Source organism: Anguilla anguilla, chromosome 2 (genome assembly GCF_013347855.1).
Source record: "Anguilla anguilla isolate fAngAng1 chromosome 2, fAngAng1.pri, whole genome shotgun sequence".
NCBI classification, from domain to species: domain Eukaryota; kingdom Metazoa; phylum Chordata; class Actinopteri; order Anguilliformes; family Anguillidae; genus Anguilla; species Anguilla anguilla.
In genome coordinates this window covers 68,627,929-68,654,164 of record NC_049202.1, presented here as the reverse complement: position 1 = coordinate 68,654,164, position 26,236 = coordinate 68,627,929, and the positions used below count along the sequence as shown (strand labels likewise).

The 26,236-nt window shown below is 46.2% G+C and overlaps 3 protein-coding genes across 3 annotated transcripts in view; 1 reads left to right on the top strand and 2 right to left on the bottom strand.

Moving 5' to 3' along the window:
• Positions 1-590: 590 nt before the first annotated feature.
• On the bottom strand, positions 591-15,316 carry cfap52 (cilia and flagella associated protein 52). The gene is made up of 14 exons (XM_035402785.1): positions 15,126-15,316; positions 14,405-14,604; positions 13,808-13,944; positions 13,400-13,528; positions 12,384-12,483; positions 12,006-12,122; positions 11,240-11,340; positions 10,739-10,909; positions 9,876-10,024; positions 9,231-9,376; positions 8,285-8,436; positions 7,403-7,505; positions 2,886-2,997; positions 591-2,045 (listed from the first exon to the last, which is right to left on the bottom strand). Exons 1-14 carry the CDS (start codon positions 15,184-15,186, stop codon positions 1,870-1,872), a joined length of 1,854 nt encoding a protein of 617 aa, XP_035258676.1. The 5' UTR covers positions 15,187-15,316; the 3' UTR covers positions 591-1,869.
• Positions 15,317-15,825: 509 nt separating this feature from the next.
• LOC118220049 (TBC1 domain family member 24-like) lies at positions 15,826-24,020 on the bottom strand. Its single transcript, XM_035403641.1, has 7 exons — positions 23,547-24,020; positions 21,005-22,037; positions 20,430-20,585; positions 18,004-18,067; positions 17,805-17,903; positions 16,802-17,108; positions 15,826-16,535 (listed from the first exon to the last, which is right to left on the bottom strand). The coding sequence occupies exons 1-7, from the start codon at positions 23,959-23,961 to the stop codon at positions 16,354-16,356; spliced, it is 2,256 nt and encodes a 751-aa protein (XP_035259532.1). The 5' UTR covers positions 23,962-24,020; the 3' UTR covers positions 15,826-16,353.
• Positions 24,021-25,903: 1,883 nt separating this feature from the next.
• stx8 (syntaxin 8) overlaps positions 25,904-26,236 on the top strand; it is a 48,856-nt gene continuing 48,523 nt past the window's right edge. Inside the window, exon 1 of the mRNA XM_035397549.1 lies at positions 25,904-26,068. Within this exon, the coding sequence (XP_035253440.1) occupies positions 26,052-26,068 (17 nt within the window). The 5' untranslated portion in view covers positions 25,904-26,051. The remainder of the gene's footprint in view (positions 26,069-26,236) is intronic.

Genomic DNA, 26,236 nt, shown 5'->3' with positions numbered 1-26,236 from the left:
GCGTGCAGGGGGGGGGGGGGGGGGGGGGGGGGGGGAGACGACCCGCGCCACCAGCATCTTCTCTCTCTCTCTCTCTCTCTCTCTGACACGCGCACAAGCACAGAAAACGAACGCGTCTCGTAAAAATCCACAAAATATTTTGTACATACACAAAACTACTGTTCCAATGTGTGTGTGGAAAAAGAGGGAGCGAGTGAATTTACTTCGAATGATGTCCTAACTGCTGCCTCATACTTTTGATTTTATACCTACATTCCTCAAAGTAATGAACTAAATCACAGATAATAGCCAAACGAGTTCTTATAAACGGTCCATACGCTTCTCGGATAATGGAACGAAATTAGTTATCCATATAACGTCAAGGTTAGATTCAAATGTGACAGAAGAGAACGTTCCCTTCTAAATGCAGACAATGTTTGCCGCTTTACTTATGATTTGCTGCTTTTTTCTCTGGTCCAATTCAGTTTAATTTCACAGCTCACCAGGACCACAAATAGGAGTTTTTATAGGACACCACACCGAGAGGTCAGCAGAGTAATGTCTTTTCATTATTACACATTCAGGGAAGCTAGTTGACTGATGTCAACGAGTCACAAGCTTATTTTATTTTATTTTTTTAAAAAAGGAAAAGTGGAGCAGAGATGAAAGATAATACATGTAAATGAGCGTTCCAGTGGGAGTTGAATGTGTGAATCTGAATTATCTTTACATAAGATGCATGGATAAAGCCTATGTCTCCTTAATCCAAACCACAGGTTAAAAAAAAAACCACAAAAAAAAAAACCACATATATTACCGTGTGGAACAAAGCTCCTGTTTTCTATACTTAGACATTCAGCTCTACCAGATAAAGACCAGGCTACTCAGCATTCAGAGGAGAAAGGGGACACTCAAACGCTCTATTTTGTAAGCCGGGCATTGTGCTGACTGGATGCAGTTCTGCACCGGGGCACAGTTTGTGGGTAACAGCAATTAATTCTTGAGTTAACTTCTGAGGCACCGAAACAGGAACTGAATTTAGACAAGCGAGATGCGGCAATCAGCTCTCCGGGCTCCTCGAACCCTCCATCGGTTCCCCCTGAGAGTCACAAATGATTCATTAGCTGACCAGGGCCGGCTAAAGGAACATAGTGCTCTTTTCTCATTTTCCCTAACACACCTCCTAGCCAATAAACAAATTATAAAAGCGATAGAATAGAACCTGATTGCCATTAATGTAAAGTGGAATTAGAAGCTGAATAGAAATATAACCATGACCACCTGTTCTCTTCCAGAGAAATACTGCCAACAACCAATCGTTATTATTTCATGTATTGAAGGTTTTCATCTGGCTACAGCACTCTGAAGCGCACTGCAGAATGTTGCATGATAAAAAGTACAGAGCAGAAACAGTACAGAACGGAACCACACTTTATGATCAGACTATTATCCAAAGACAGCAGGAAACAATTAATTAAAGAATCAACATGCACATCAATAAATATATTGCTTTGGTGATTCATGAACGAAAATTAAATTTGCTTCAAAGTGTTGAATGTTAAGATGTGGTAAAACGGCACCTGCAGGAGAGGAGAAGAGTGTGTTCGTGGGGAAAGGGGTCATGTGACTGCTGGTTTATAGCTGAACCCCACAGTATGGGGAAAGGGGTCATGTGACTGCTTGTTTATAGCTGAACCCCACAGTATGGGGAAAGGGGTCATGTGACTGCTGGTTTATAGCTGAACCCCACAGTATGGGGAAAGGGGTCATGTGACCGCTGGTTTATAGCTGAACCCCACAGTATGGGGAAAGGGGTCATGTGACTGCTGGTTTTTAGCTGAACCCCACGGTTGTCGGGACGCGCACGCCAAACTCTCCGGGGGTGTTTTTTTAGGAGGGGTGGGGGTATCTCCACCGGAGGATGGCCCCGTCGGCGCTGGAGCTGATGATGCACTTGCTGTGGGGGCAGATTCTGACGCTGGTGATGTTGCCGCTGTGCCCGACGCCAACGTGGGTCACCTCCCCCTCAGCGTACCCCCACACCTTCACCAGCTTCTCATCGCCACCTGTACAGAAATGAGCATCGGCAGTTCACCTGTACGTTTCACCCCACCCCCCATCTCCTTTTGTACCCATTTCAGCCCTTATTTGAAGCTTTAATGTATTTAAAAATGAGTTATGAGTCTTCAAAACCAGGCCACAGTTTAATTAAAGGGGGGTGTCCCAAAAATCCAGTGTCAAAAGGGTGTTTATTTCAAATGAGACTTAGGGATGCTATACTTCTGAACTGAAAGCAAACATCCAGTCCATGCCCGACTGTGGTCTGCGCATGTGCATGGAATGTTGAGCATTTAGTTGAATTTTGCAGTCTCTAGTGTGATATGTGCACAAAATCCATGTATATTTTGCTCGTTTGTAAAGTCTGTGGACAGTTACCGAGCAAAATAGACTTAACAAGGCAACAACAGCCGTAGCCCCAATGACTGTAACTGTCTTCCACATTGTCCACAGTAAATTATTATACCTGAGACACAAAAAGGAATAGAGGTACATTTCTGTTTGACACTCGACATATGTGAAAACCGACTGCAAACGTCCATTTTTATGTTCAATTTTAGCAGCTGCATCACTGTGCTTGTGTAATTTGGACTTTAATCGGTTGGAGGTTTACACACAAGGTTTTGTTCAACAATGCCTGTAATGTTTCAATGTTTTAAAAAAAATGGTGAACACCAAATGCAGAGGACTGCAATGCATTTTTAGAAAAGTATTGTTGTCATTGTTATCGCTGGCATTGCCTTCACGTGACTGAAAGAGCAGGTGATAATTTCACCTGTACACAGAGAAGTCACAATGTCCTCTGTTTCTGCCCGCCTGAGTCATCGCACCGACAGCCACAAACCCACCTGTGACAAAGTGGTTTCCGTCTGGTGAGATGTGCATGCCGTTGATGGACCCTGAGAGGGATCCCTCCAGCTCTCTAATAGGCGATCCGTCATACACTTCCCAATACCCGATCTGTTCAGGAGAAGACAGGAGTTTCTGAAAAAAAGATCTATTGCATTGTTTTCACCTGCGTGATAATTCAACTGACATTGGGTTGCAAGAGCATTTTACTATTGCCCAAAATATAACATGTCTATAACTAATATAACATTTTAGGTACTGAACTTTTCAGTACTCTATACATTTCAATAGCGCCACAAATATTACAACAATTAATTATATCAGTTACATCTGATTGAACAAAATTGCTTCCATTCAAACATTTGCCCGGTAGTATGACTCAGGCTTGGCACACAAATAAAAGCTTTAAATGATTATTAGCTGCAGAACGCCAGGGACTGAGATCGCTACCGCGTGGAAAGCGTCCAGCTCCTCTGCGCCTTTTCATACCTCCGCCTTCAGTCCAACGCAGCACACGAACTGCAACCGCGAAAAATTCACGGAGCAGGAATACGCAGCAGTTAAAAAGGCCCCGATATCTCTTAAGTGAGAGCTAATCCCAAGGGCTGGCAGACGTCTCTCGCCAGCTCGAGCATCCAAAAAAAGTCATTTCGCTAATCGAGGCTATTTATAGCACGGCACTCGTTTTATATCGTACATTTTATATCACAATCGCCTTAGCAACTGAGGGACTTTTCCTGTTATTACAGGTTCACTACAAACAACGAAGGTGCGTGGAAAAACACTGCACTGGGGTGTGTGTGTCGGGAGCGTAGCGGACTGTACAGAACACTGAAGCGCTGAAACAGACCTCGCGACAACAGTTATCATTTTGTGTACATGAATGGTAGGAAGCCGTGCCCCAAGCACGTTTCGGCTTGCGCGTTCCAGGGTTACCCAAGATTGCTCTGATGTGAAACAGCCTTGACTGTGCTGACTACACCCTCTGGGAGACCAGCAGATCACATTTTATTTCATTTCAATTCATATATATATATATATATGTATTAGATCTTAGTTCAAACACTGCATAAAGCATGGTCATACAGAACACACTGACATTTTATGAAACAGTTATTATTTATTGATATCAATTCCATTAGCTCTCTGAAGGCACCATACGTTCTGAGAGGACTAGAAATAATGTGACAGGGATTTGTATGTCTGTGTGTGTGTGTATACAGTACATATACTGTATGTACACAAACACCCACACACATACAGGCTTCTCTTCACTGACACAAGGCCAATACCCTTTATGTTTCATGCGGCCATATTTCATATGCGTCAATTTGCCGCCTCGCTCTGCCAAGTTCTCACCGACTCCGACAGCTCTTTGGCTCAAGCGCACGCGCTGGAAATCGTTATTTGAAGCATGTACACAGACGACTGTTTTGAAAAGCGTGTCACTTCCTCCCCCCCGAGAGGCTCAGTTAAGGAAAAAAAAGGGGATTATTAATATGTGAGCAGCCCGTAAGTGGATTAGGACCTGAAGCCGCCTCGCTATGCAGAGACAGAGCGGGGTTTTATTAGGAAGAGCGTTTTACGGGAATCGCCCCCCGTAACCGAGTTTAAATTCTGTGTCACTGATGCATTGCTCTGGCATACAGAACACAGAAACAGATACAAATGATAAAACTGCGATCTGACTCACCGACCGAGCATTCATTTTTTGATAATGACCTTTATGAAATACAAAATGGCAAACCTAAGCGCCACTCCCTCTTACTGATGCGTACATTATTCTGAGCACCAGTCAAAATACATAATGCGGCAAGACCTCATAATGTTAATAAAATTAAAGTTAAAATCTAGTCAACAACAAATGCATGTTTGCATGTCTGTTTCTAAGTTTGGGTTCATACCACAGTTTTTGTGTGTGTGTGTGTGTGTAGAGGGGAGGGGGGGCCCCAGGAAAAGAAGGCAGCTCATTACATTACAGCACATTCCTTCTGGGGGTACGGGGGGGGGGGGGGTGTTCACGGAGGGGGGGGGGGGTTCACGGAGCACCACAGCTGCAGTCGCGATCTCATCCCCGTGTGCCTACGCGGCCGCTGCGGCCTTATTAGAGCCTTCGCCGAAAATCCCGCCCACCCCCCCGCCCGCCCTCTGCCGCTTCCTGCCGGCCTCGCCACCGTCCCGCCCGCCGTCCCGCCAGGGTCCCCAAGGCAATCAGAAATTAATTACAGCCAGCGCCCGGCTTCGCATCGGGGGGCCAGTTTCGTGTCAGGTGCTACAATTGCCCTCTTTTCGGCCCGGCCGCTGTTGCTAATTTCCAGGGTAAAGTAGCTTCTGTTTGGCCTCGTGTAGTTTTTCAAAAGTCCATTATTACAAAAATTTACAAGGTTTTAGCTCCCGGCGTCAGAGTCGAATTGCCTGCTTCTCAGAGTAATACATTAGTGACACCGAGGATTTCGACTCACAGTCAAATCGAAGGCTATCCCGGTTAATAAAAAAAAACCCACTCTTTTCATTCTGCGCCATTTCCATTTATTCGGTCTTTGCATAGCGATGCAGCTGCTGTCCTAATCCACTTACGAGCCGCTCACGTATTAACAATCCTCTTTTTTCCTTAATTGGGCCTCTCAGGCAGGAAATTGACACGGTTTTTTGAAAACAATGTTTTTTGTCAGTCAGTCAGAGGCGCGCCGCGGGTAGGCCTACGTGTGCAGTAGCAAGGTTAAACGCGGAAGTGCGGCGCGCGCGCCTCTCTCTTGTTAACGTTTCGGCAGACGGACCCGAGGGGACGTTTTTAGGGGGGACGGACAGCCGGCTCACAGACCAAAAAGAGGCGGAAGCACAGCCGTCGCAGAAACAGCAGCCCGTCGATCTCGAAGGCCCAGGGAGAGGCGCGTGCTCGGCCCCGCGTTTTATTAAAAAAATCGACGCTTTGCTAACCTCGCCGGCGGAAAACCCGGGAACCGCGACGCGCCGGATTCCTGGGTCGTCACGGAGAGCGCGTTAGCCTCTGAACCGCTAACCGCTAACTGCCTGGTGCGAGCTGGGGCGACATAGCTAGGAGGAGGTAAGAGCGGTTGTCTGGCAGTCGGAGGGTTGCCGGTTCGATCCCCCGCCCTGGGGCGTGTCGACGTGTCCCCGAGCAAGACACCTAACCCCTAATTGCTCCCAACGAGCTGACTGGTACCTTGCATGGCAGCCTTTCACCGTTAGTGTGTGTGAGTGTGTGTGTGAATGGGTGAATGAGAGGCATCAGTTGTAAAGCGCTTTGGATAAAAGCGCTATATAAACGCAGCCCATTTACCATTTATTACCAGCTTCTACACACGGCGCATCAGGCAGTTTGCGCGAGCGGGGGCGGGGCTAAAAAGGCATGCCATACGGCTGTCCCCGGCTAACGGAGGATATCTCCACAGCGGGCGGACGGCGTGCGGGGGCGTGGGCGGGGGATAGCGGGAGGATATCTCCGCGGCGGGCGGACGGCGTGCGGGGGCGGCGGGGTCCACTCGATGTGAGTCTAATTGCGGCGGGATTGTGTGTCCCGAGCCAGTCTCGTCTCGCGCGGACGTGTCTTGAGCGAGCAGATGGCGCTTTTTTGGCTCGCTCTCGCGCTTTGGGCGGCGCGGCTGCGTCCGCGGGAAGGCGGCGCAAAAGATGGGGGGGGGGGGGGCGGGGGGGGAGATTGCTAGTCTGGCCCTACCCCCGTCCGCAACCCCCCCGGGCGTCCAGCCAGCCCATGCAGCACCTGCTCATCAAACCTCCCATCCTCCTTCCGGCATGCTCCATTACGCCAGCATCAGCGGGGATGATCTGTCGCCTCACACTCTGAATCATAACATCGATAAGGAAAAATACCCAGCCCCGGCAATGCAGAGAAACGCACGGTGCCTGGGAAATAGAGCTGAGGCTCTGTGTATCTGGTCCAGTGCAGTCATACACACACGTTACCACCTTCACCAAGCTCTGCAGCCACAGATACAAGCTGCTCTCCTTTCCCTCCGTCTTTGACCACCACAGACCTGTTATTTCACATTTATGCGCTGCTGAATTAAGCCGACGAGCAGAAGAATCAATTATCGGGTCTACGGCGCGACTGTGTTTTGCTCGGCCTTGGCTAAGGACTTGGCCCAATTCTCGTCACCTGGAAGGAGCGTTGAATCAAAATCAAAAAATCAAATCGAAATTCATTTATATTGCGCATTTCACAAGCAAATTGTTGCAATACGTTGTCACAAACAACCCTGGCCTAAACCCGCACAGGAGTAATTCTAAGGCAACGGTGGCAAGGAAAAACTCCCCGGTAACAGAAAGGAAGGAACCTTGGAAGGAGCCAGACTCAAGGGGGGTGGGGGGGGGGGACCCGTCCTCCTCTGGTCAGCTCAGGGTGTAGGTGTAAATGCCCGACGCGATCAGTGGGAAGCATCATAAGGCGATCGGTGTAGGGTAACACAAAGGAGGAGAGGGAAGAGAGGCATTGTGTGATGAACGTGTGTGAGGTGCGTGAGTCTCAGAGCCCCACCTTCCTGTCGGTGCCGCTGGTGATGATCTGGTACTCCTCCGGGTGGTAGCAGACGCTTTTGAACAGCGTGTTGGCCAGGACCATTTGGTTCCTCACAAAACGCCTGCGATGAGCATGAGAGAGGCAAGGAAAAGGGAAAAGGGAGATGTGCTGAGGTGGAGGGGTGGACACTAGACCCGGGTCAGATATGTTTCCAAAATCCTTTCACTCCTCAGATGCAGGAAAAACGTGAAAACATTCCTGCAGATCCCCTGAGAATTTCTAACAAAACAGGCTACCAAAATGTACAGCCATGCGAAACCATAATTGTGTTCTTGGCATTAGCGAAAAACATAACTGTCAGTAATGTACGTGTACAGGGATTTGCCTGGTGTCTAAAGAGTTAAATTAATGGTTTCAAATGAAGTGCCTGAAGGCAGTTTGATTGACACTTTCTTTATGAAGCCATTGTATAAATAACAATGGGGCAGCGTGAGAGGGAAGGAGAGTGTGACGTAGAGTGTGTGTGTGTGTGTGTGTCTGTGTGTGTCTGTGTGTGTGTGTGCGCATGTGTGTGTCTGTGTGTGTGTGTCTGTGTGTGTATGTGTGCGTGTGTGTGTGTGTGTGCGCGTGTGTGTGTCTGTGTGTATGTGTGCGCGTGTGCGTGTGTGTGCGTGTGTGTGTGTGCGTGTGCGTGTGTGTGTGCGCGTGAGTGTGCATGTGTGCGTGTGTGTGCGCGCGCACGTGTTTGTGTGTGTGCGCGCGCACGTGTTTGTGTGTGCGCGCGTATGTGTTTGTGTGTGTGCGCGTGAGTGTGCATGTGTGCGTGTGTGTGTGCGCATGAGTGTGCATGTGTGCGTGCGTGTGCGTGTGTGTGTGTGCGTGTGCGTGTGCTCGACTCACACCAGGTCCCAGATGATGCACGCTCCGTCCGAGCTGGCCGTGACGCACTCCTTGTTGTTGCTCTTGACCTTGATGCAGGTGACTGTGGCCTTGTGCTCCTTCATGGTCTCGATGAGCCTGTGAGTGCCCTGCTGGATCTGCCACATCCTCACCTGCACAAGAGAATACCGAAGGGGGGGTGGTCAGTTCCAGGCAGTGTACAGGCAGTGTACAGGGAGTGCACAGGCAGTGCACAGGCAGTGTACAGGAAGTGTACACTCAGTGTACAGTCAGTGTACAGGCAGTGCACAGGCAGTGCACAGGCAGTGTACAGGCAGTGCACAGGCAGTGCACAGGCAGTGTACAGGCAGTATACAGGCAGTGCACAGGCAGTGCACAGGCAGTGTACAGGCAGTGCACAGGCAGTGTACAGGCAGTATACAGGCAGTGCACAGGCAGTGCACAGGCAGTGCACAGCGCTGTCAGTGAATCACACCTGCTATTTCACCTATGCACCAGCTGCGTACATACAGTCATCACCCAGGTGGGTGCTAGCCATTGCTGATAACTGGTATTACGCATTCAGTGCTATATATTATCAGTGGTGACCCTGCTCCTCAACACCCACCATGAGTAACCCTACTACTACTACAAAATACAAAATATCACTATAGAAATACAGCAATACATTTAAAAATGTATTTATTTATTGAATTATTAACCTTTATTTATACAGGGTCGGTTGACCAAGCATGCATGGTGTTTTACAGCAATGCCCTTTTAAAGTAGCTTGATCCACATGTCTTTGGATTCTGGGAGGAAACAGGGAAACTGGAAGGAGTACCCAGAGGAAGCCCACGCGGGCACAGGGAAACGCAACGGACAGCACAACAAGGAACGGAGTTCCACAGCACTAAAAACAGCTGTGCCGAGGTTCTTTAACGTTCCGCGTTTGGAGGGGGTTTACCTGCCCCTCCCCTCCCCCGCTGAGGATCCTGCCGCAGTCCGTGGTGCCCGCGATGGCGGTGACGCCCATGCTGTGGGCGTTGTGAATGATCAGGCTCAGCCTGCCGCTCTCCGGAGTGAACACCCGGATGTTCCCATCATTCCACGCTGGGACAAGAAGAAAACAGGATGTACATGAACACAACAATTTCACTTAACATAACATAACATAACATAACATAACAAAACATAACATAACATAACATAACATAACATAACATAACATAACATAACATAACATAACATAACATAACATAACATAACATAACATAATGACAAGAACAGGCCAATCAGCCCAACAATGCTCACCATTTTCACCTAACTAAATGAGTGCTCTGACTACCTACAGACTCGATAGTATCATTGATAGACTTTGCAGAGATGTTCTGAATTCATACACAACCAAGAAGAAAGAGAAGGACATCATCCAGAGAGTTAACCTGCAGTGATACTACTTTTATCAAGGCCTCAGGGTCCGTGTCTATTGCCTACTGAGTGTCGTTTGTGGGAGGCGAAGTGTTCTACGTAATGAGAGAGCCCTCTGCGGTCGTGTGTCCTGCGAGAGGGAGCGGGCCCAACGGGAGGGCGCTGAGAAGGCTCCGCCCACCGCTGATGATGCTCCTGCCGTCCCTCATGAACTCCACGGCGTTGCACGTCATGTTGGGCACCCTGATGCGCAGCAGCTCCTTGGACGTGTCCGCGTGCCACACTCTGATCCCGCCCAGCGAGCAGGTGGCGAAGAGCTCGGAGCACTCGCTGAGAGAGAGAGAGAGAGAGGGTGAGAGAGAGAGAGTAAGAGAGGGTGAGAGAGAGAGAGAGAGAGAGAGGGGGGGTGAGAGAGAGAGTAAGAGAGGTTAGGAGAGAGCGAGGGAGAGAGAGAGACAGAGAGATAGTGAGAGAGAGAAAGCGACAGAGAGAGGGAGGGAGAGAGAGTAAAAGAGAGAGGGAGGAGGGAGAGAGTGAGGGAGGGAGAGAGAGAGAAAGAGAGAGAGGAGTGAGAGTGAGGGAGAGAAAGAGAGAGGGAGGGAGAGAGAGAAAGAGTGAGAGAGACAGAGGGAGAGAGGGAGGGACTACTGAGTGCAGAGTATCACCAGTAACTGGAGCTTATGTTAGAAATTTTGATGAGTAAATATTCTTCATGAAACCATTTCAAGCATATTCATAATGGAAGTACTCCCTCTAGTGGATGATAATATAATGACTGCAACAGGTGCTGAGAATATTATTGTGCACACACGCACATACAGTACTTTGCGCAACACCCAGCAGGGAACAGTTTGGAACGAGAGCAAAAGTTCAACAGAACAGGGATACAAACACAGAATGAGACAGAGAGGGAGACGGATCCAGTACTGACCGGTGCAGCGTGTGTTAGGCATTCTTCCTGCATGCTGATATTGTGTTCACAGGTTGTACAGAACCCCCCCGCACCCCCCCTTCCCCCTGGCCCCCGCCACGTGTGTCACTTACAAAGGGAAGGCCAGGTCGTTGACGGCGCTGTCGTGGCTGGTGGCGACGAGCTCCTCCCTGAAGTCCGCGTAGCCGAAGCGGTAGATCTGCGCGGCCTCCGTTCCGACGAACAGCTGGTGGCCCTCGCCGCGCAGAGCGATGGAGGTCACGCCCCCCTCCAGCTGGACCTTCCTGCCGGACACACACGCACACACGCGGGGGTGGGGGGGGGAGTAAAGCCGGCAGGGCCAGGCAGAGCAGAGACACGGCGACAACAACGCGTTAATTAACAGCGTGGAAGCTTCCGTAAACGCAGCCGACGCTTTTTTGATTGGCTGGACCGCAACAGCGGGGGCCAGCCCTACAAACGCGAATGTCTGTGACTGACTGAGTGAGTGAGTGACTGAGTGACGAAGCTACACCATTGGTCGGCCGGATCACGTGTGTCAGGTCCAGCCATACACCAGGTTTTGACCCGGTCTTGTTTAAACCAGTCTCTCGGCGGCCCCCCCCCGAACTCACTTGGCCGCCTTAAAATTGGGCCCGGAGCAGAGGGAGAAGGTGCCGTCCCCCGAGCCCACGAGCACGTCCCCCGTCTTCAGCGCCTTCAGGCTGTTCACCCCCTGCGGAGGGAAGAGCAGTCACTGCAGCTCGCGCTCGCTGTTCAGGAACAGCGACGAAAAGTAACAAGTGCCTTTTTTTTTTTTTTTTTTTTTTTTGCAGATGACTGCCTTCACTGGAAAATCAAGTCCATATTCGATGTATCATATTTTCATCAAGGTTTGAGGAAATGTTTTTTTTTTTTAATTCGATTTTCTCGCTGAGGCGGATTAAGAACACAGCAGGCGAGTGTTTTCATTGGCTCGTGCTGCTCAGGAAGTACACACCATGCAATCCCCTTTTGTCAGCCCAGCCATACGCTCAAAGTAAACGTAGTGCAAACGTGCATATGCAGAAAAACGCAAAAAGGAGATTTTTTTTTTAAAACCATATTTTAGGCAATTGTTCTGAAGTAAATTGAGAATAAAAGATGATTTATATCCATACTCAAAATTTAGTCATTACCCAAGCAAATTTAGTCACTACCAAAAAATATCCTAACACAGGTTTCCAGTGTAGGATTACAGTATTCTAAGCCTGTCAATCACAGTGTTACAGATCATAAATATTTGAAACATGAAACATTTACAATAGTGTTCAATAAAATTTGATATGGAAACAATGATCATAATTGCTTAATTTTATTATGGTAAAACAGTGGTGTGTGCTATTCCGTGATTTGGCTCACCTTGCTGAACTTCTGTTTCGTCGGCCCACAGCTGTTGAGAAGCTTGGTCTTCAGGTTAACTTTCAACACATCTCCGCTGGTGGTGCCACAGTAGAAGAAACTGTCATCTTCTGGGATCTGTAACATGGTGAAGAAACCCCACCAGACTAACTCAGGATAACTTTTCTAACAAAATCCCCTAGCTTGTGTTTCACAGCTGATATCCTTAGCATACTTTCTTCCCTTCCCAGCAGGGTGCAGGGCACCTTTGACGTTCTATGGTTGTACCTCCAACCAGTTTCAGGAAGCGAAAGTCACTCGGACAGGAAACGTGTCAGCAGGCCGCCTGCACCCTGGAGGAAGGCCCACAGACCGTACGAAAACAGGCGAAGGCCTCACCTCGATGCATTTCACTATCCTCTTCAGCTGTCCCATCTGGCACTCCGTAGGGCGGATCTTCCTGTTGGGGAGATCGAGCTCCCAAACTCGGAGTGTCCCGCTGCATGGGGACAGGGTGCAGGTGTGAGCCACTGCAGCATCAGTACCAATGGCCAAAAATGACTGTGACTGTGTCAGCAAAGTCCTGCTGAGATTTCTCTGTGTGTTATGGCTCCTAATTAAGTCATCCAGGAAGAAACATTCAAGGTGACAGAAAACAAAAAATGAAGCTGCTTATATTTAGACTAACTTGTGCTCCCATACCGATGGCTGGAAACTAATGCATCTAGTTTAGAAGACAAGAAGAAGCTATAGGCCCATAGACTTTTTTCACAATCTGTTTTTAATGCATCCTATTTACTGCAACATTAGGGATAAAATGCTTGCTTGTGAAATAGCGGCAACTAGCTATATCAATTGGCTAATTAATACTTGATTTAAAATACAGCAAACAAAAATATTAATGTGACCTGCAAAAAAAGACCCTGTTGGACAGGTTTTCATAGTAGTCATTATCTGGCATGAGAAAGGCATACATCTGTGAATCTGCAGAAGAGCGATCACTCAAGCTACTGACTCCAGAGAAAGAGACAAACTGACAGGTCACACAGCACTACAGACCGTCCCCTATCCCCACACACGGCACTACACCTCTAATTGAACAGTATTAACAATGCAGATAACATTAAAAATTAATCTCACATAGCTCAGGAGGTGAGAGCGGTTGTCTGGCAGTCGGAGGGTTGCCGGTTCAATCCCCCGCCCTGGGCGTGTCAAAGTGTCCCTGAGCAAGACACCTAAACCCTAATTGCTCCCAACGAGCTGATTGGTACCTTGCATGGCAGCCTTTCACCATTGGTGTGTGAATGTGTTTGTGTGTGAATGGGTGAATGAGAGGCATCAATTGTAAAGCGCTTTGGATAAAAGCGCTATATAAATGCAGTCCGTTTTACCATTCGCATCCACCATAGACTTACTTCCCAGCAGACACGAAGATGTCGTCACTCTGGTTGGAGAACTCTATGGTGTGACAGTGACCGGCGCTGTGCGCCGAAGCCGGACTCCCACAGATGGCCTCTTTCGTCTCGATGTTCCACACCACGATACTGGAACACACACACACACACACACACACACACGCGCAGGCTGTCATTCGCTAAGAGCTCGAATGTACCGCAGCAGTGCGCTAAACTACCGTATCCACCTTGCACATGTTTTGCAGACCACAAGCATTTCCTTTACACCGATAAACTCAGTAAAAAAAAACTGAACACACAGTGTATTGCATTTCAAAATATTACCCAAATGGGATGAAAACGCTAGATGAAAATCAGGTGAGGTAAAATTGTCTCCCTCTTTGAGAAGCTCCAGGGGAAACTGGTTACCTGCCGTCGTCCTGCCCACCCAGCGACACCAGGTACTTGTCGTTAGGGGAAAAGGCCAGGTCCTCCACTTTGGCTTTGTGCAGCTGCATTCTGGCATAGATCTCCCTCTTGGAGTAATCCCAGATAATGATGTCAGCCTGCAGCGATAAATATAGCGTTGCCACTGAGTGTTGATACGGGAGTCATCGGGGTGCTGAACAGAGAAAGCAAAGGACAAAGAACAGAGTCTGCCCACTGAAATATTTTTGCACCCATGGTCTGTAAAGGTATTAACACCAAATAAAAAAAGCGGTGTACATTTACACGCATTGGGAGAAAAACATTTCAGACTCTGTTCTTTGTCATTTACCGTGCACTGTCAGCAGACACACATAATTAATATGATGACAATGTGCTTGCTATTTGCAATCTTTTGTTTCCCAAATCTCACATTGCACATAATCGGCAATGTCGACAAGGGGAAAGGCTTACAGTACCAGTCCTCAAAGACAGAAATGCATTTGTTAAAAAAATTACAGCATTAAAATATGGATACAAGGAAGACAGCTTACTCTGAAATGGCTTTAATTGTTGTCATTATTGCCTACGGATATTTACCTTGAAGCCCATGAAGGTGACCTGTCCAGAGGCGACATATTTACCACTTTTGGACACAGTGATACAGGACACGTTGTTGGTGTGTCCTTGCAGGAACTCTTGTTTGCTGTGCTTGAGACTCTTCAGAATGACCGTGCATCCCAAGGGGTAAATGAGGTGTTCTTTGTCTGGATGCACTCTCAGACCAGAAAACACGTGTCCTATAAACAAAACAAAAAACAACAACAACAAAAAAAAGGGTGGCCTCGATTAGAGGTAAGCGTGTGTTCGATAATTTTGAAATAGACATGATGAAGTTTTCAGCAATATAGCATTATGTATCTATTGGGTTAAACTAATGTGACTTCAAGTTATAATATCGTGCCACCTATTTATTGCTGTCACTGTCCCAATATTTTTGCATTTATCTGTATGTTGCCAACATAGTTTAAAACAAATAATGCTGATGAACTATATGCAAACTATCTGTGATTATTCTTTGTGGATTTTAAAATTATGTAAAGCTTTCTAGGAAATATAATCAGCATTTATATTCCAAGTGACATTTCATCATATAGACATCAAATAAAATCCCTGCGTCACTGAAAAAACAGCAAAGTAAGCTCATTTTACACAACCTCTGTGAACGTATTAAGCAAACTAACGCACAGTATATAGCTACCCTATGTACTTCGAGTTAAGGAGATCGCTTGTACATTTAAGGTACACGAAATATAGTTACCATTAAACCCGATGACTGATTCCAGTTCAAGCTTCGGAACTTCTTGTGTGTCTCCAGCCATGATTTTCTGTCCTCAACAAAACGCTCACCATCAACGATTTATCCACCTAGTAGGACAGTTTTCTTGAAAAGCTTTTCAAGCACTTATAACTTCGCAGTAGCATAGAGGAACGTTTTGTTTGGGTCAGTTTCTAGGCGATAGCGCTGAGGACATGCGCAGTAGCTGAATTCCCCCGCTTCATTCGGTTTGTTTGCTAGCGAAAAGTGCTGCGTACATTACTACTGGTTGAATGAAAAAAAAACACACACACACACACACAATTAAGGACCTTGGTATGTGTTCTTAAATATTTATTTCTATTTATCGTGTTGCAGCTAACCATTCAAACACTGCTCTATGGACCCAACCAACCATCTGTTTTTCTCAGTTTAAATTGCAATGCAATGTTCTTTCATGAATTCCATTATTCGGCGGATCAGCCAAAATCTTTGGCATGCCTGTACTGACCCGTATGAGGCACAGTCTATGAAATGGTTGTGATGAGATTTTAAGTGGATTTTGTTTTGAGCGCAATTACTAATGTTAAATGTTAAAGTGTGAAAAAACATTTTAATTTTTGACATTTTTTTGACAAAAACACATTGCAATGGAATATTTTCAAAAATAATATTTATTTTCTTTCTTACTGAAAGTCCCTTGTAGTGTAGGTTTCAGTGCAGCAGAATATATGGTTCTTATACATATAGACTTATCACCTGCAGAACAGAACAGGGGACAGAAATGCATTGCCGGGCCTTAGGAAGGACATATCAAACGCTAGTAGCCGAGCCCATGGGGATATATTGTGAGACATATATATTATATATATATATATATAGATACTGTATATGTGTGTACATAGCATGAATATTCCTTTAAAATGATCTTCCATTTTAAAGCTTCTAAAAACCCAACCCAACATAAATATCGACATGGTTTACAGTAATACATTATTATACAGAGGCACAACCAAACAAAAAAAGATATGCTTCTGATAACACTACATTCTCCATACGGCAAGAGAAAATAAGTATGGAAATTGCTCACTGTGCACTTTCAAACTCATGATTTAAATTCACTTTTTTTTTTCTAATCTCCCTCAAAATATATTTTGAGTGGACTGAATCTTGACATGTAATGGAAAAACCCTGGAAACCCAATGCATCTAGATACAGTTTGTGCGGTATTCTAGCCTGTTTCTACCGAGACGGCGGGGGAGAAGGCGGCAGAGTTCTGAATCCCCCAGACTTCCAGCGACTGAATCCGGAAGTTTCTTTTGCAGAGGGGGGAACTGTCGAAGGTGTCGCAGCGTTCCGTCCGCCCGGTCATCAGGTCGGCTTCGATGCACAGTGCCTGGCCCCCGCCTCCACCTGTAGGGGCAAGTCAAGTTTACCACGCCAGTTCTGAATAAGTCAATATAAAAACCCAAACCACAAATTATTGACATAAATAAAGATATGCAGCATGGTTGTTTACCATCGACACCTGTAGCTCAGGTCTCAAACGCGATCAACCTCAGTCAGTGGAATTTCAATGTTCTCAAGTTTTCTCAAAATGTGAAAAATATCTTTATTGTTCAGCACGCAGTCTTTGTCTGGGCTCCTATGAAAGGGACCGCTTACGCGATCTTGCTTACCGATGACGAGCCTGTCCTCGTCCCCTGCCATGAACATGGACGCAGAAAGGGGGCGCTCCGCTTTGGTTCTCTTTTGCGATACGACCGGGGAACCCCCGGGGGACACGGGGAAGGGAACGGTCAGAAAGTTGGGGTTCTGGGGCGTGCCCGCAGGACAGGTCAAGGTCGTGGGCGTGACCTCGTCGTCGTTCCCAGGAGAAGCAGTGGTCCGAGAGGCGCCTGGAGACTTGGGCGGGGGCGAAGCTCTGTCCGGGACGTCCGAGAGCTGGAGTATGGGCCGCTGGTAGCGTTCCATCCCTGGCCGCAGCTAAAATTCAATTAAATTTGCTATTAAATTTTATTTATATAGCACTTTTTTTTTTTTACAGAGAACGGTCACAAATACGCTTTACAGAGTAGCAAGGCAAGAGACAGAGCAAAAAGAGCAAACAGACCAAACACCAGGCCTGAACCCCCAAATAGCAGGTGTATGAGGTAAAAAAACTCCCAATGGTGGGGAAACAGCAGCGAGAAAAATCTCCCCAATGAGAAGAAATCTTGAGAGGAAATTAGCTATAGAGGGGGAGCTCATCCTCCTCTGGTCAGCCTGGTGTAAAGTAGTAGACAGCAAATAAAATGGGTTGAACAGGTTACAGCTGAGGTGAAAGCTAACAGGAATAATAGAAGACCAAATGGTATAGTTAGAATAGTGCAGTTTACAGGAGTCGGATGATGACAGCATCAATGCATGGGCAGGGGAGGATCAGGGCTGAAGCAGTCCAAAATAAACTCTCCGTCATGATTTATGGTTCTAATCATTTGCCCTTTCACTGAGCTGAAGGATGAATCATTGGGAGTTAAAATCTCAAGTTATATGTAAAGCCAGCTATGCTAATATCTACGCTAATAATGCTAATAATCGATACAGTGAAAATGTTTCACATTTTGTTATCATTGAGTTCAAATATAGGCCTTTCCTGGATCTGCAATGTTCACGGCTGCATGAAAGGACACCCCTACTCACGGTAAACACGAAGCATTCGCCGGTCCCAAAGAAAGAGAGGCCTTTCCCAGCATGCTTTGTTCTCACAATCCAGTCCGATGACAGGAAGGCACCACAAACCTTTAAAACAGAAGGGGATACTTAAGTTGTTATAGACTGAAATGCTATTTGTTTTTTACTCTTCCTCGGTCATTATAGGCTTCGATTTTCTTTGACTCACCCCTTCATCTACAGTTTTCAAAAGCAAGACGGTTGGCTCGTAACCCTCAACATGGGAATAAAACCTGCAATGAAAAGCATCCATTGGCAATTATGATTTCTCCGTAACGTATGAATTTTACATTATTGGACGCATAGTACTGCAAGGTCATCGCCGATTTCCCGATAAACACAAACAGAGCACACTGATGTATACGCAAGTTTATATTTTATACACGTTCACAGCATCTTTTTCAACATAAATTTCACAATTTTCAAGAGCGGCAGATTTCCACGTTTATAGACGTACGAACAGAAGATGGCTGCACACAGACGGCTGTCCTACATATTGCTGGCTTCGATAGCCATACACGTAACCCATTCTTTTAAATGGCGTTTGGTCCTTTGTTGCTTTTCTATTGAGGTGAGCGGCCACTGACCCTCGTGACCTTTAAAAGGCGGACAGTCTAAGCGAGGGTCGTGATCTTTTCAGAGACGGTCCTGTTTAATTGCGGTAACATGCAGACATGCAGAGAGGACCACCCGGCTATGCGGTGGGCACCCGAACGGTGAGCGCATTCACCGAAGCGTCAGAGCTCGGGGTGACAAATGAGAGGAAAAGTCACGATGAGGCTTTTAATGGCATAAAATCCTTTGGGCCCCCAGCTGGTTAAAAAAAAAAGATTCTAACGGCCACATCCACAACCTACTCCCCACCTACCCCCATGCCCCCCCCCCCCGCCCCCCCGACCACAAGAAAGCAAAAAGGCTATTAGTGACACCTTCACTTTCCTAGCGACAATTGTGTGTTGAAATACACTCAGAGACACAAAGATTCAGTTCAAACTTCAGTTGTAGATTTTATCACATACTGTAAAATCATTTTGGTGAGAATAATCAACAGATCTCGCCAACTTCATTGAATCCCAGGTAATCAGTGTAAATAACTTGCTAACAGTTAAGAAGGCCCAGTTTCGGAGTGTACCCACTGAGTGTACCCAATTTAATGCCACCCACTTTCAAGGCTACACATATATTTGCAGGATAAGGACATATCTTAGATCAGGGGTGTCCAATCTTATCAGAAAAGGGCCGGTGTGGGTGCAGGTCTTGTTTTAGCCCAAGCACTACGACACCTGATTCAACCGATGAATTAATCATGGTCTTCAATCAATGCAAGTACAATCAGGTGTCTTACTGTTGGGCTAAAACAAAAACTTGTACCCACACTGGCCCTTTTCAGATAAGATTGGACATCCCCTGTCTTAGAGATAGGCAAGAGCTGAAATGCTCATCACTGGCTAACACCTTGGAACTGGAGAGAAGTCGTTTGAACTGTGGGCAAACTTTAGCCCAAAGCACTCGGCTAAAGGATATGCAATCATGTGGGTTACTGAAAAACATGTTTAGACCGAAAACATGCCCTTTCAGAGTTATGTAACTCAAGGCTAAGGGCATCCTAAACAATTCCTTTGGCATAGATATGTCCTGAATTTCAGGATTTATTGCTTACAAGATCATTATACAACAGACCTTTCCCTGTTCAAGTTAGAAAAGAATGTCATATTGTGTAAAACAGTACCCAGGACTGGATTCAAATTGCAAAAGGGTACTATTGTATTAAAAGGCTATAAAAACACTGAAATATGCTTTTCGGTGACAGTTTTACATGATTGGAACTTTATTTGATTTTCTCATATTTTATCATGCCCTGCAGTGTTTTTTAGGGTTGTTAAAAGTTGAATAGTTTTTTATTTTTTTTTACAAGTGATGGAGTTTTGATGCAAAAGTTTAGAATATTACAGAACTAAAACAAAAAGTTTCAAACTATGGTCAAATTTGGATCAGGAGCATCAAATTCCCTTTGTGGAGGGTTATTGTTTTGCTGAGTTTATATTTAGGAAACTCAAGAAAGGTTTTACACGGTGTATTTTGAGGAAAGACACAGGCACAATGCATGCACCTAACTGATTATGGCAATAACTGCACACTTGCATGAGTGGGAATTGGTTGGAATGAAAACCAGCACATGAGAATGCACTCACACACACACGCACACATTCACGCTTACACACACACGCATACACACACGCACACACACACACACACACGCATACAAACACACACATACTCGCACACATATACACACATACGCATACACACACGTACACACACGCATACACACACACACGCACACATACACCCATGCACGCATTCACGCACGCACATACACACACACACACACACACACACACACACACATGCGCGCACACACACACACACACGAACACACACACACACGCATGCACACACATGCACGCACGCATGCACGCACGCACACACACACACACGCATGCACACACACACACATACACACGTACACACTTGCACACACACACACACACACACACACCAGGCAGGAGCTGTGTCGTTATCCAGGACACTTACGAGGCCAGGCTGTGTCCGTGCTCACTGGTGCTGAAGAGTATGGTGGGAGGGAAGAGGGCAAAACGCTCTGGAATCCAGGCCCAGACGATCCTCATCTCTGTCCCAGTTACCACACTGGAGCTGAAGTTCTCCAGATCCACCGCTATGTATGACTGCCTTCAGGAAAAAACACACGTTGCCTGACTGACCTGTTCTACCGCCAACCTGAGACCCAATATGCCTTTTCATTCAAAATGATTTTTGAACTTCAGCTGTAAAATTAGCAGTAACAATAATGTTTCTATAAGGGTTATTACCTAAGTACCTTATGATCTCAAACACTGACTTTTATGAACATACAGTTATATCGCTATAGACAACTACATTTTGGTGTTGCCCCATCCTAATCCAGGTGTTCTCTTCAAACAGTATAGTTTTAACATACAAGGTTTTCCATAAACAGCATGAATCGAATGTATTATAGGGTAGAGGTGTTCCTCATTTGACATCACTCGTCGCATATTGTGCTCATTGACAGACGATCACAACCGCGGCGGTGTCTCTACGACAGCACCTACACCCGTTCCATCGCTTACGTGTTTTGGTGCTTGTTGATGCCCTTCTGCACGAGGGCGTCTTTGTTGGCGTTGAAGAGGGCGTGGAGGTCCCTGCGCGTGGCGAGCTGAATGCTGAAGGCCCTCTCCATCAGCTTCTCCGTGGTGACGTGGCGCCCGATGTTCTCCACGAAGCTCTTCATGTCCTGCCGGAAGTCCTCCACGTGGGCGACCCGGGAGGCCACGGACACCTTGTACAGGCTGAGCAGCGCCAGCGCCACCCTGTAGAGCACCTTGTAGCCTTCCAGGAGGTACACGTCCAGGACCCGGATGGCGTAGGTGAAGGGCAGGTCCGCGAAGATCCACACGATCCAGTCGGAGTAGAACTCGAAGAGGTTCTGGTTGGAGGCCGCGATGAGCTTGCGGACGCCGCGGCAGAACTTGTTGGCCAGGTCGCCGAAGGTCATGCAGGAGGCCCGGTAGGTGAGGAAGGTCTGGTCTATGTAGCGCTTGTCGGGGTCGTCGTAGGCGACCAGGCGGCACACGCTGTGGAAGCACTCGGCCTCGTCCTCGCTGAAGTGCAGGAGCAGCGACGCCAGCGCCGGCAGGATGGGGCAGAAGTTCATCTCGGGGAAGCGCCTCCCCACGCAGAGCAGGATCTTCTTGACGGAGTTCAGGCCCGCCTTGTTGAGGCAGTACCTCGGTATCAGGCCGTTCTCCATGTACTCGGGGAACGGGTGCGTGCTCATCCTGTGCTCCCCGAAGAGCTGCCCGGCGAGCTCCTGGTAGATGTCCCTGTCCGGCGTGGCAGACCTCCTGTTGAGGCCGTGGATGATGTGGTAGTACGCCTTGGCCCTCAGCGTGTGCGGCGTGGACCAGTAGCCGCTCCGGCCCATGGCCTTGAGCTCCCGCTGGTCGCTCTTCAGGATCGTCCGGTGGCGCTCGGCAGACTCGGGGTCGATCTTCTCCCAGTCCACGAACTGGCCGTACTTCATCCCGGAGCAAGAGCTGATCTCCCAGTTGTCCGATTCGGAGATGGTCATCATGGGCTCGCCTTTTAAATTGCCTCTGCTGCCTGCAGGAAAAAAAAACAAAAAAAGTTTTTCAGGTACTCAGTGGAAGAGCTTTGTGTGGCTTTGTCGGATCTCAGAGGTGTTACGTTGTGCTTATTCCAAATGTGCCAGAATGCGTATTGGGTTTTAATGATAAGATAATTTCCACAGGCCTTTTGCCTGCAAGTTTATCACTTTCTCGGCATACACTGAAGCTGTTCCACGTGTTACATGTCTGCACAATTTGAAGTGCAATGTTTAAATATTGCTGTGCCAAAATCCATCTGTGCAAACCATGACATCACGTGATGTTGATAATGAATGCATCTGAATTTCACTGTTTATAACAATAAATAGCGCTGCCTCCGAGAGGACCTTCAGAACTACATGCATTTCTTTGGGCTGAGCCCCCGAAACAGAACCTGTCTGAGAATTCCATACACACAGCATTACTAATATTAATAATAATAACTTTTCACCATTTTTGCTCCTAATTTGGAATGCCCATTCGTACGTGCATTGCGGTGCTCAAACTCCACTGTCAGTTCAGGAGGGAGCATGTGCTCTCCTCTGAAGCATCCGATGTCAGCCATTTCTTCTTGTCACGCCACAGTCTGCAGTCAGCCTGATCAGCTCACCGATACGGTGCACCTGTGCAGTGGGGGTTGCTGGTGCACAATGAGACACCACCATTCTGGCTGACCAAAATCCCTCCCTCCCTGCATAGTAATTCAACACTAACAGAGTACGTTTGAGTCCAACTGGGACCACATGTATGCTGTAAGAGTCGATTTAACACTGAACACCAGCACTTTGAGATACTGCTTGAAAAGTGCTTTATAAATAAAATTTATTATTATTATTATTTTTCTGTGTGGCTGATCCCTGCGCCAATTTTGTATTGCCCTATGTGGCTGCTGGCTGCATTTGGCAGTGGCCTGACCATAAACACATTTTCACTCAAGAACAAATGTATTCCGCAAAATTTCCATGGTTCATGGTTTGGTCGGATTCAAATATAAGGACAGTTGGTACATGCTTGGGTGAATGTGCCTTCTTGAAATAAATTAAACTGTCCCTCTGAAACTAAACAGGGGTTCTATTTTCTGCTATTATGGAGGGAGTACCAGGAATGACCAGCCACAGGCACCTGTGAAAAATGTGATATTCTTTTGGTTCAGGGTGTTCAAGGGAATCAGATAGAATGGATGTCTGCCAAGTACTACAACTGGAGGGTCTGTGTCATAGCCTGTGTTCATTCAGCTTTCGATGATGCACTGGGTGCAAATATTTGTGTTCAATTAAAGAGGAATAAAACTAGATTCTGCAATTTGACTGCATTTTTTTCTGCTAGAGAACAAACAAAGCACTGAATAATATTAATGTTTAAACCTTTAAACGGTTATGTACGCTATACAAGATACAGCAAATCCATTAAGTTCATCAATAATTGCTTGGAAAAACAAAAAATTCAGTCTTACGTGAAATTTCAATTAAAAAAAAAAAAAGACTGAGGTTGAAGTTTAACATACCGCTCATTTCCTTTGATGGACTGTTTTTGTTAATGCTTGCCTTTGGCATCTTAGCGAGTAACCTTGTCAGGATTGGATCCGCACTCATCTCTTTCCTGCAGCCTTCGCTCGGCAGAAGAGAGATTTCTGGCGGACTCCTGGCGTTTGCCCTGGTGAAACTTTCTTCGTTATAGTTCTCCGATGTTTCATAGCTGTAGAAGGACCTTGAGCGCGGTCTGATTTGGACGTCCGCTTTCTCCGTAACCTCCCCATACTGCTTCGCATCCTCAAGACTGTAGTACGAATGGGACCGTGGCCTTCTTAAGTTTGACACAGCTGCCACGTCCGCATCTGTGGCGGTGTCCACCGGCGAAATGTTTATATCCACGGCTGTCCTGTTCGAGAACTCTGTCGGCGTGGAGGGTATTTGGAGCATGCTCGCGAGCTGTTTCTCCGTCGCCTGTCCTGCCCTTCCTGGTGTGTTCAGCCCGAGTGCCTCGTTCCCGTGTGTTTTATTCAATCCAGGGAATCCAGGTGAAGGTCATGTGATCCGTTGTCATGTACGAAGATGTGATCACCGTGTTTATGTTTTTTTGCAGGATCCAGGATGGAAAATTCCCCTGAAACCCTGCGGCATAGCCTTCTGCAAGTGTCCCCCCCCCAGGTCCAGAAAAAGACTGCTGCTTGACCATTACAGCAATACTGCCTACCTTCAGTATTTACACAACACGACTCTAAAGATAACAAATTCACCTTATTATCGTTTGCAGTATTGGTGTTAGATATGCAATGGCTAACACAATCGACAGAATTAACTTCTGTCAGCAAAGACTGGAATGAACTGGAATGATCTATATATTACCAATGTTTAATTAATGTATATTAACTTGAATACCGTAATGTGTGTGGGGTTAGTTCACAAGATAAAAGTTGTATGTATTCTTTAATTATAAAACAGATATCAAATGTCTTGTCTTACATCCCTTGCTCTTGTCTTAATCCTTTTCTTCAATAGAGGGTTAATTTTTGCACCACTGACAAAAAAATAGAAAGTGCACCATTGTAATTATGAAATTACATTTCTGGTAATTTCGAGCACCAATAGTAGCATGTCCCTGAAACAACTATGTTTTTATACCAAGAAAGTGAAATGTCATATGATCAACTGTATTCCAAGAAGAGGTTACAAACTAGTTTTCACGCAACAATTTATTGTTTTTATCCAAACACAAGATGTTTGGCCATGAAACAAAAAACCTGGCAAAGCTTGGCTGGAAATGGGGGCTTCAATGTCAAGACGTGCTTTCATATAGATATTTAATACGGTTTTGTAATGTATTATTTTACAAGAAACATACCAGCATCATAGATTATTTAGTATGTGAAATATATTTCATATTTCTGTGAATTTATTGTTTAGTTTAAATTTGTTTGTTTTTTTGTTTTTTTGTTTTCTTGCTTTGCTTTTTGTTAACTTTTTCTGTCATGAAAATCTCAGATGTAAAGGAAATGCCTCTATCTTTTGAGAAAGTTAAACAGCTTTGCATAAGTAGGGACATTTTAGAGCGGGTATACTAACGTCTCATTGAAAGTGTTCTGACTAATTGACACTTCAGCTTGGTTCAGGAACCTCGGGGCCAAGAAAAGAAGCAAACTGGCAAAGATTGTAAGCATGGCCAGCAGAATTACAGGCAAGCCTCAGAGACCACTCAGATCAATGTGCTGCTCAACAGGGACAAGGCTCAGCAAATCTTGGCTGATCCTCAACATCCTTTTCATAATGAGCGTGACATGCTCCCTTCTGGGAGGTGCTATAGAGTACCCACAGCCTTAAAAAAAAACATATTGAAGACGTCTTTCATTCCATGTGCCATTTATTTGAGGAATCCTTCACGGTCTGACTAATTAATCTCTACCATAGCACTCTATTGTACTGGTCAGGCACCTGAGGCTCTGTTGGCTGTCATGTTGTCTGTGTATTGGGTTGTTTGAGGCCTGTGTTGCCTGAGCCTATATTTGCTGAACTGTTTTGTTTGTGGCCTGTATTGTGTGACTGCTTGTTGTTACTGCAACTATGGTGAAGCCTAAGGGAAATTTCCACTGAACTGGACAACAAAGAATCTATCGAAACTATGACACCTGAATAAACCAATTAACTAATGATGGTCTTCAACCACCTTGAAAAGTACCCTATACTGAGGTGTTTTAGTGCTGGACTAAAACAAAAATCTGCACCAACATCGGCTTTTGTCGAATAAGATTGGACAGCCCTGCCCAAAATTCTTGAATTTACCATGGTTGGTGGGGACAAGGCAGTACACAACGGTTTAATCGGCGCAAAGAGTAGCGTTTCGTATTTGCGTTTCGTATTGTTTATCCCTCACGGCATACCGTTTGGATGTACTACGAGGAAGTGGGATTGAATGCCGATTTGGCTGTTTTGTTTTCTCTTTACACTGTAATAGTTAGCTGTTACAGCATATTAGTAAAATACAGACGCATATCGCTAGTGTTGTGCTGATCGTTATGTCTCAAGATCCGTGGTAAGTGCCCCACAAAAGGATTCCGTGATACAGTAGTACCCCTTTATTAGCTAGACTAGCATATCACAAGTTTAGACTGCGATTTTAGAACGTCTATGGAAACTTCAGATTTTCAAACATTACAGAGAATTACAAAAATATCCTTGATTGTCAGTTTGAGTGGTAGCG

Excerpts from the sequence above, each read along its gene's own strand:
- cfap52 (XM_035402785.1), bottom strand. The coding sequence starts at position 15,186 with ATGGCTGGAGACACACAAGAAGTTCCGAAGCTTGAACTGGAATCAGTC. Across the intron at positions 13,945-14,404 it reads TCACCTTCATGGGCTTCAAG|GCTGACATCATTATCTGGGA; the intron begins GTAAATATCCGT and ends TTATCGCTGCAG. Across the intron at positions 9,377-9,875 it reads CGGCAGGAGCATCATCAGCG|CGTGGAATGATGGGAACATC; the intron begins GTGGGCGGAGCC and ends TTCTTGTCCCAG.
- LOC118220049 (XM_035403641.1), bottom strand. The coding sequence starts at position 23,961 with ATGCTCCAAATACCCTCCACGCCGACAGAGTTCTCGAACAGGACAGCC. Across the intron at positions 20,586-21,004 it reads ATCAACAAGCACCAAAACAC|GCAGTCATACATAGCGGTGG; the intron begins GTAAGCGATGGA and ends TTTTTCCTGAAG. Across the intron at positions 17,109-17,804 it reads GCGAATGCTTCGTGTTTACC|CTGCGGCCAGGGATGGAACG; the intron begins GTGAGTAGGGGT and ends ATTGAATTTTAG.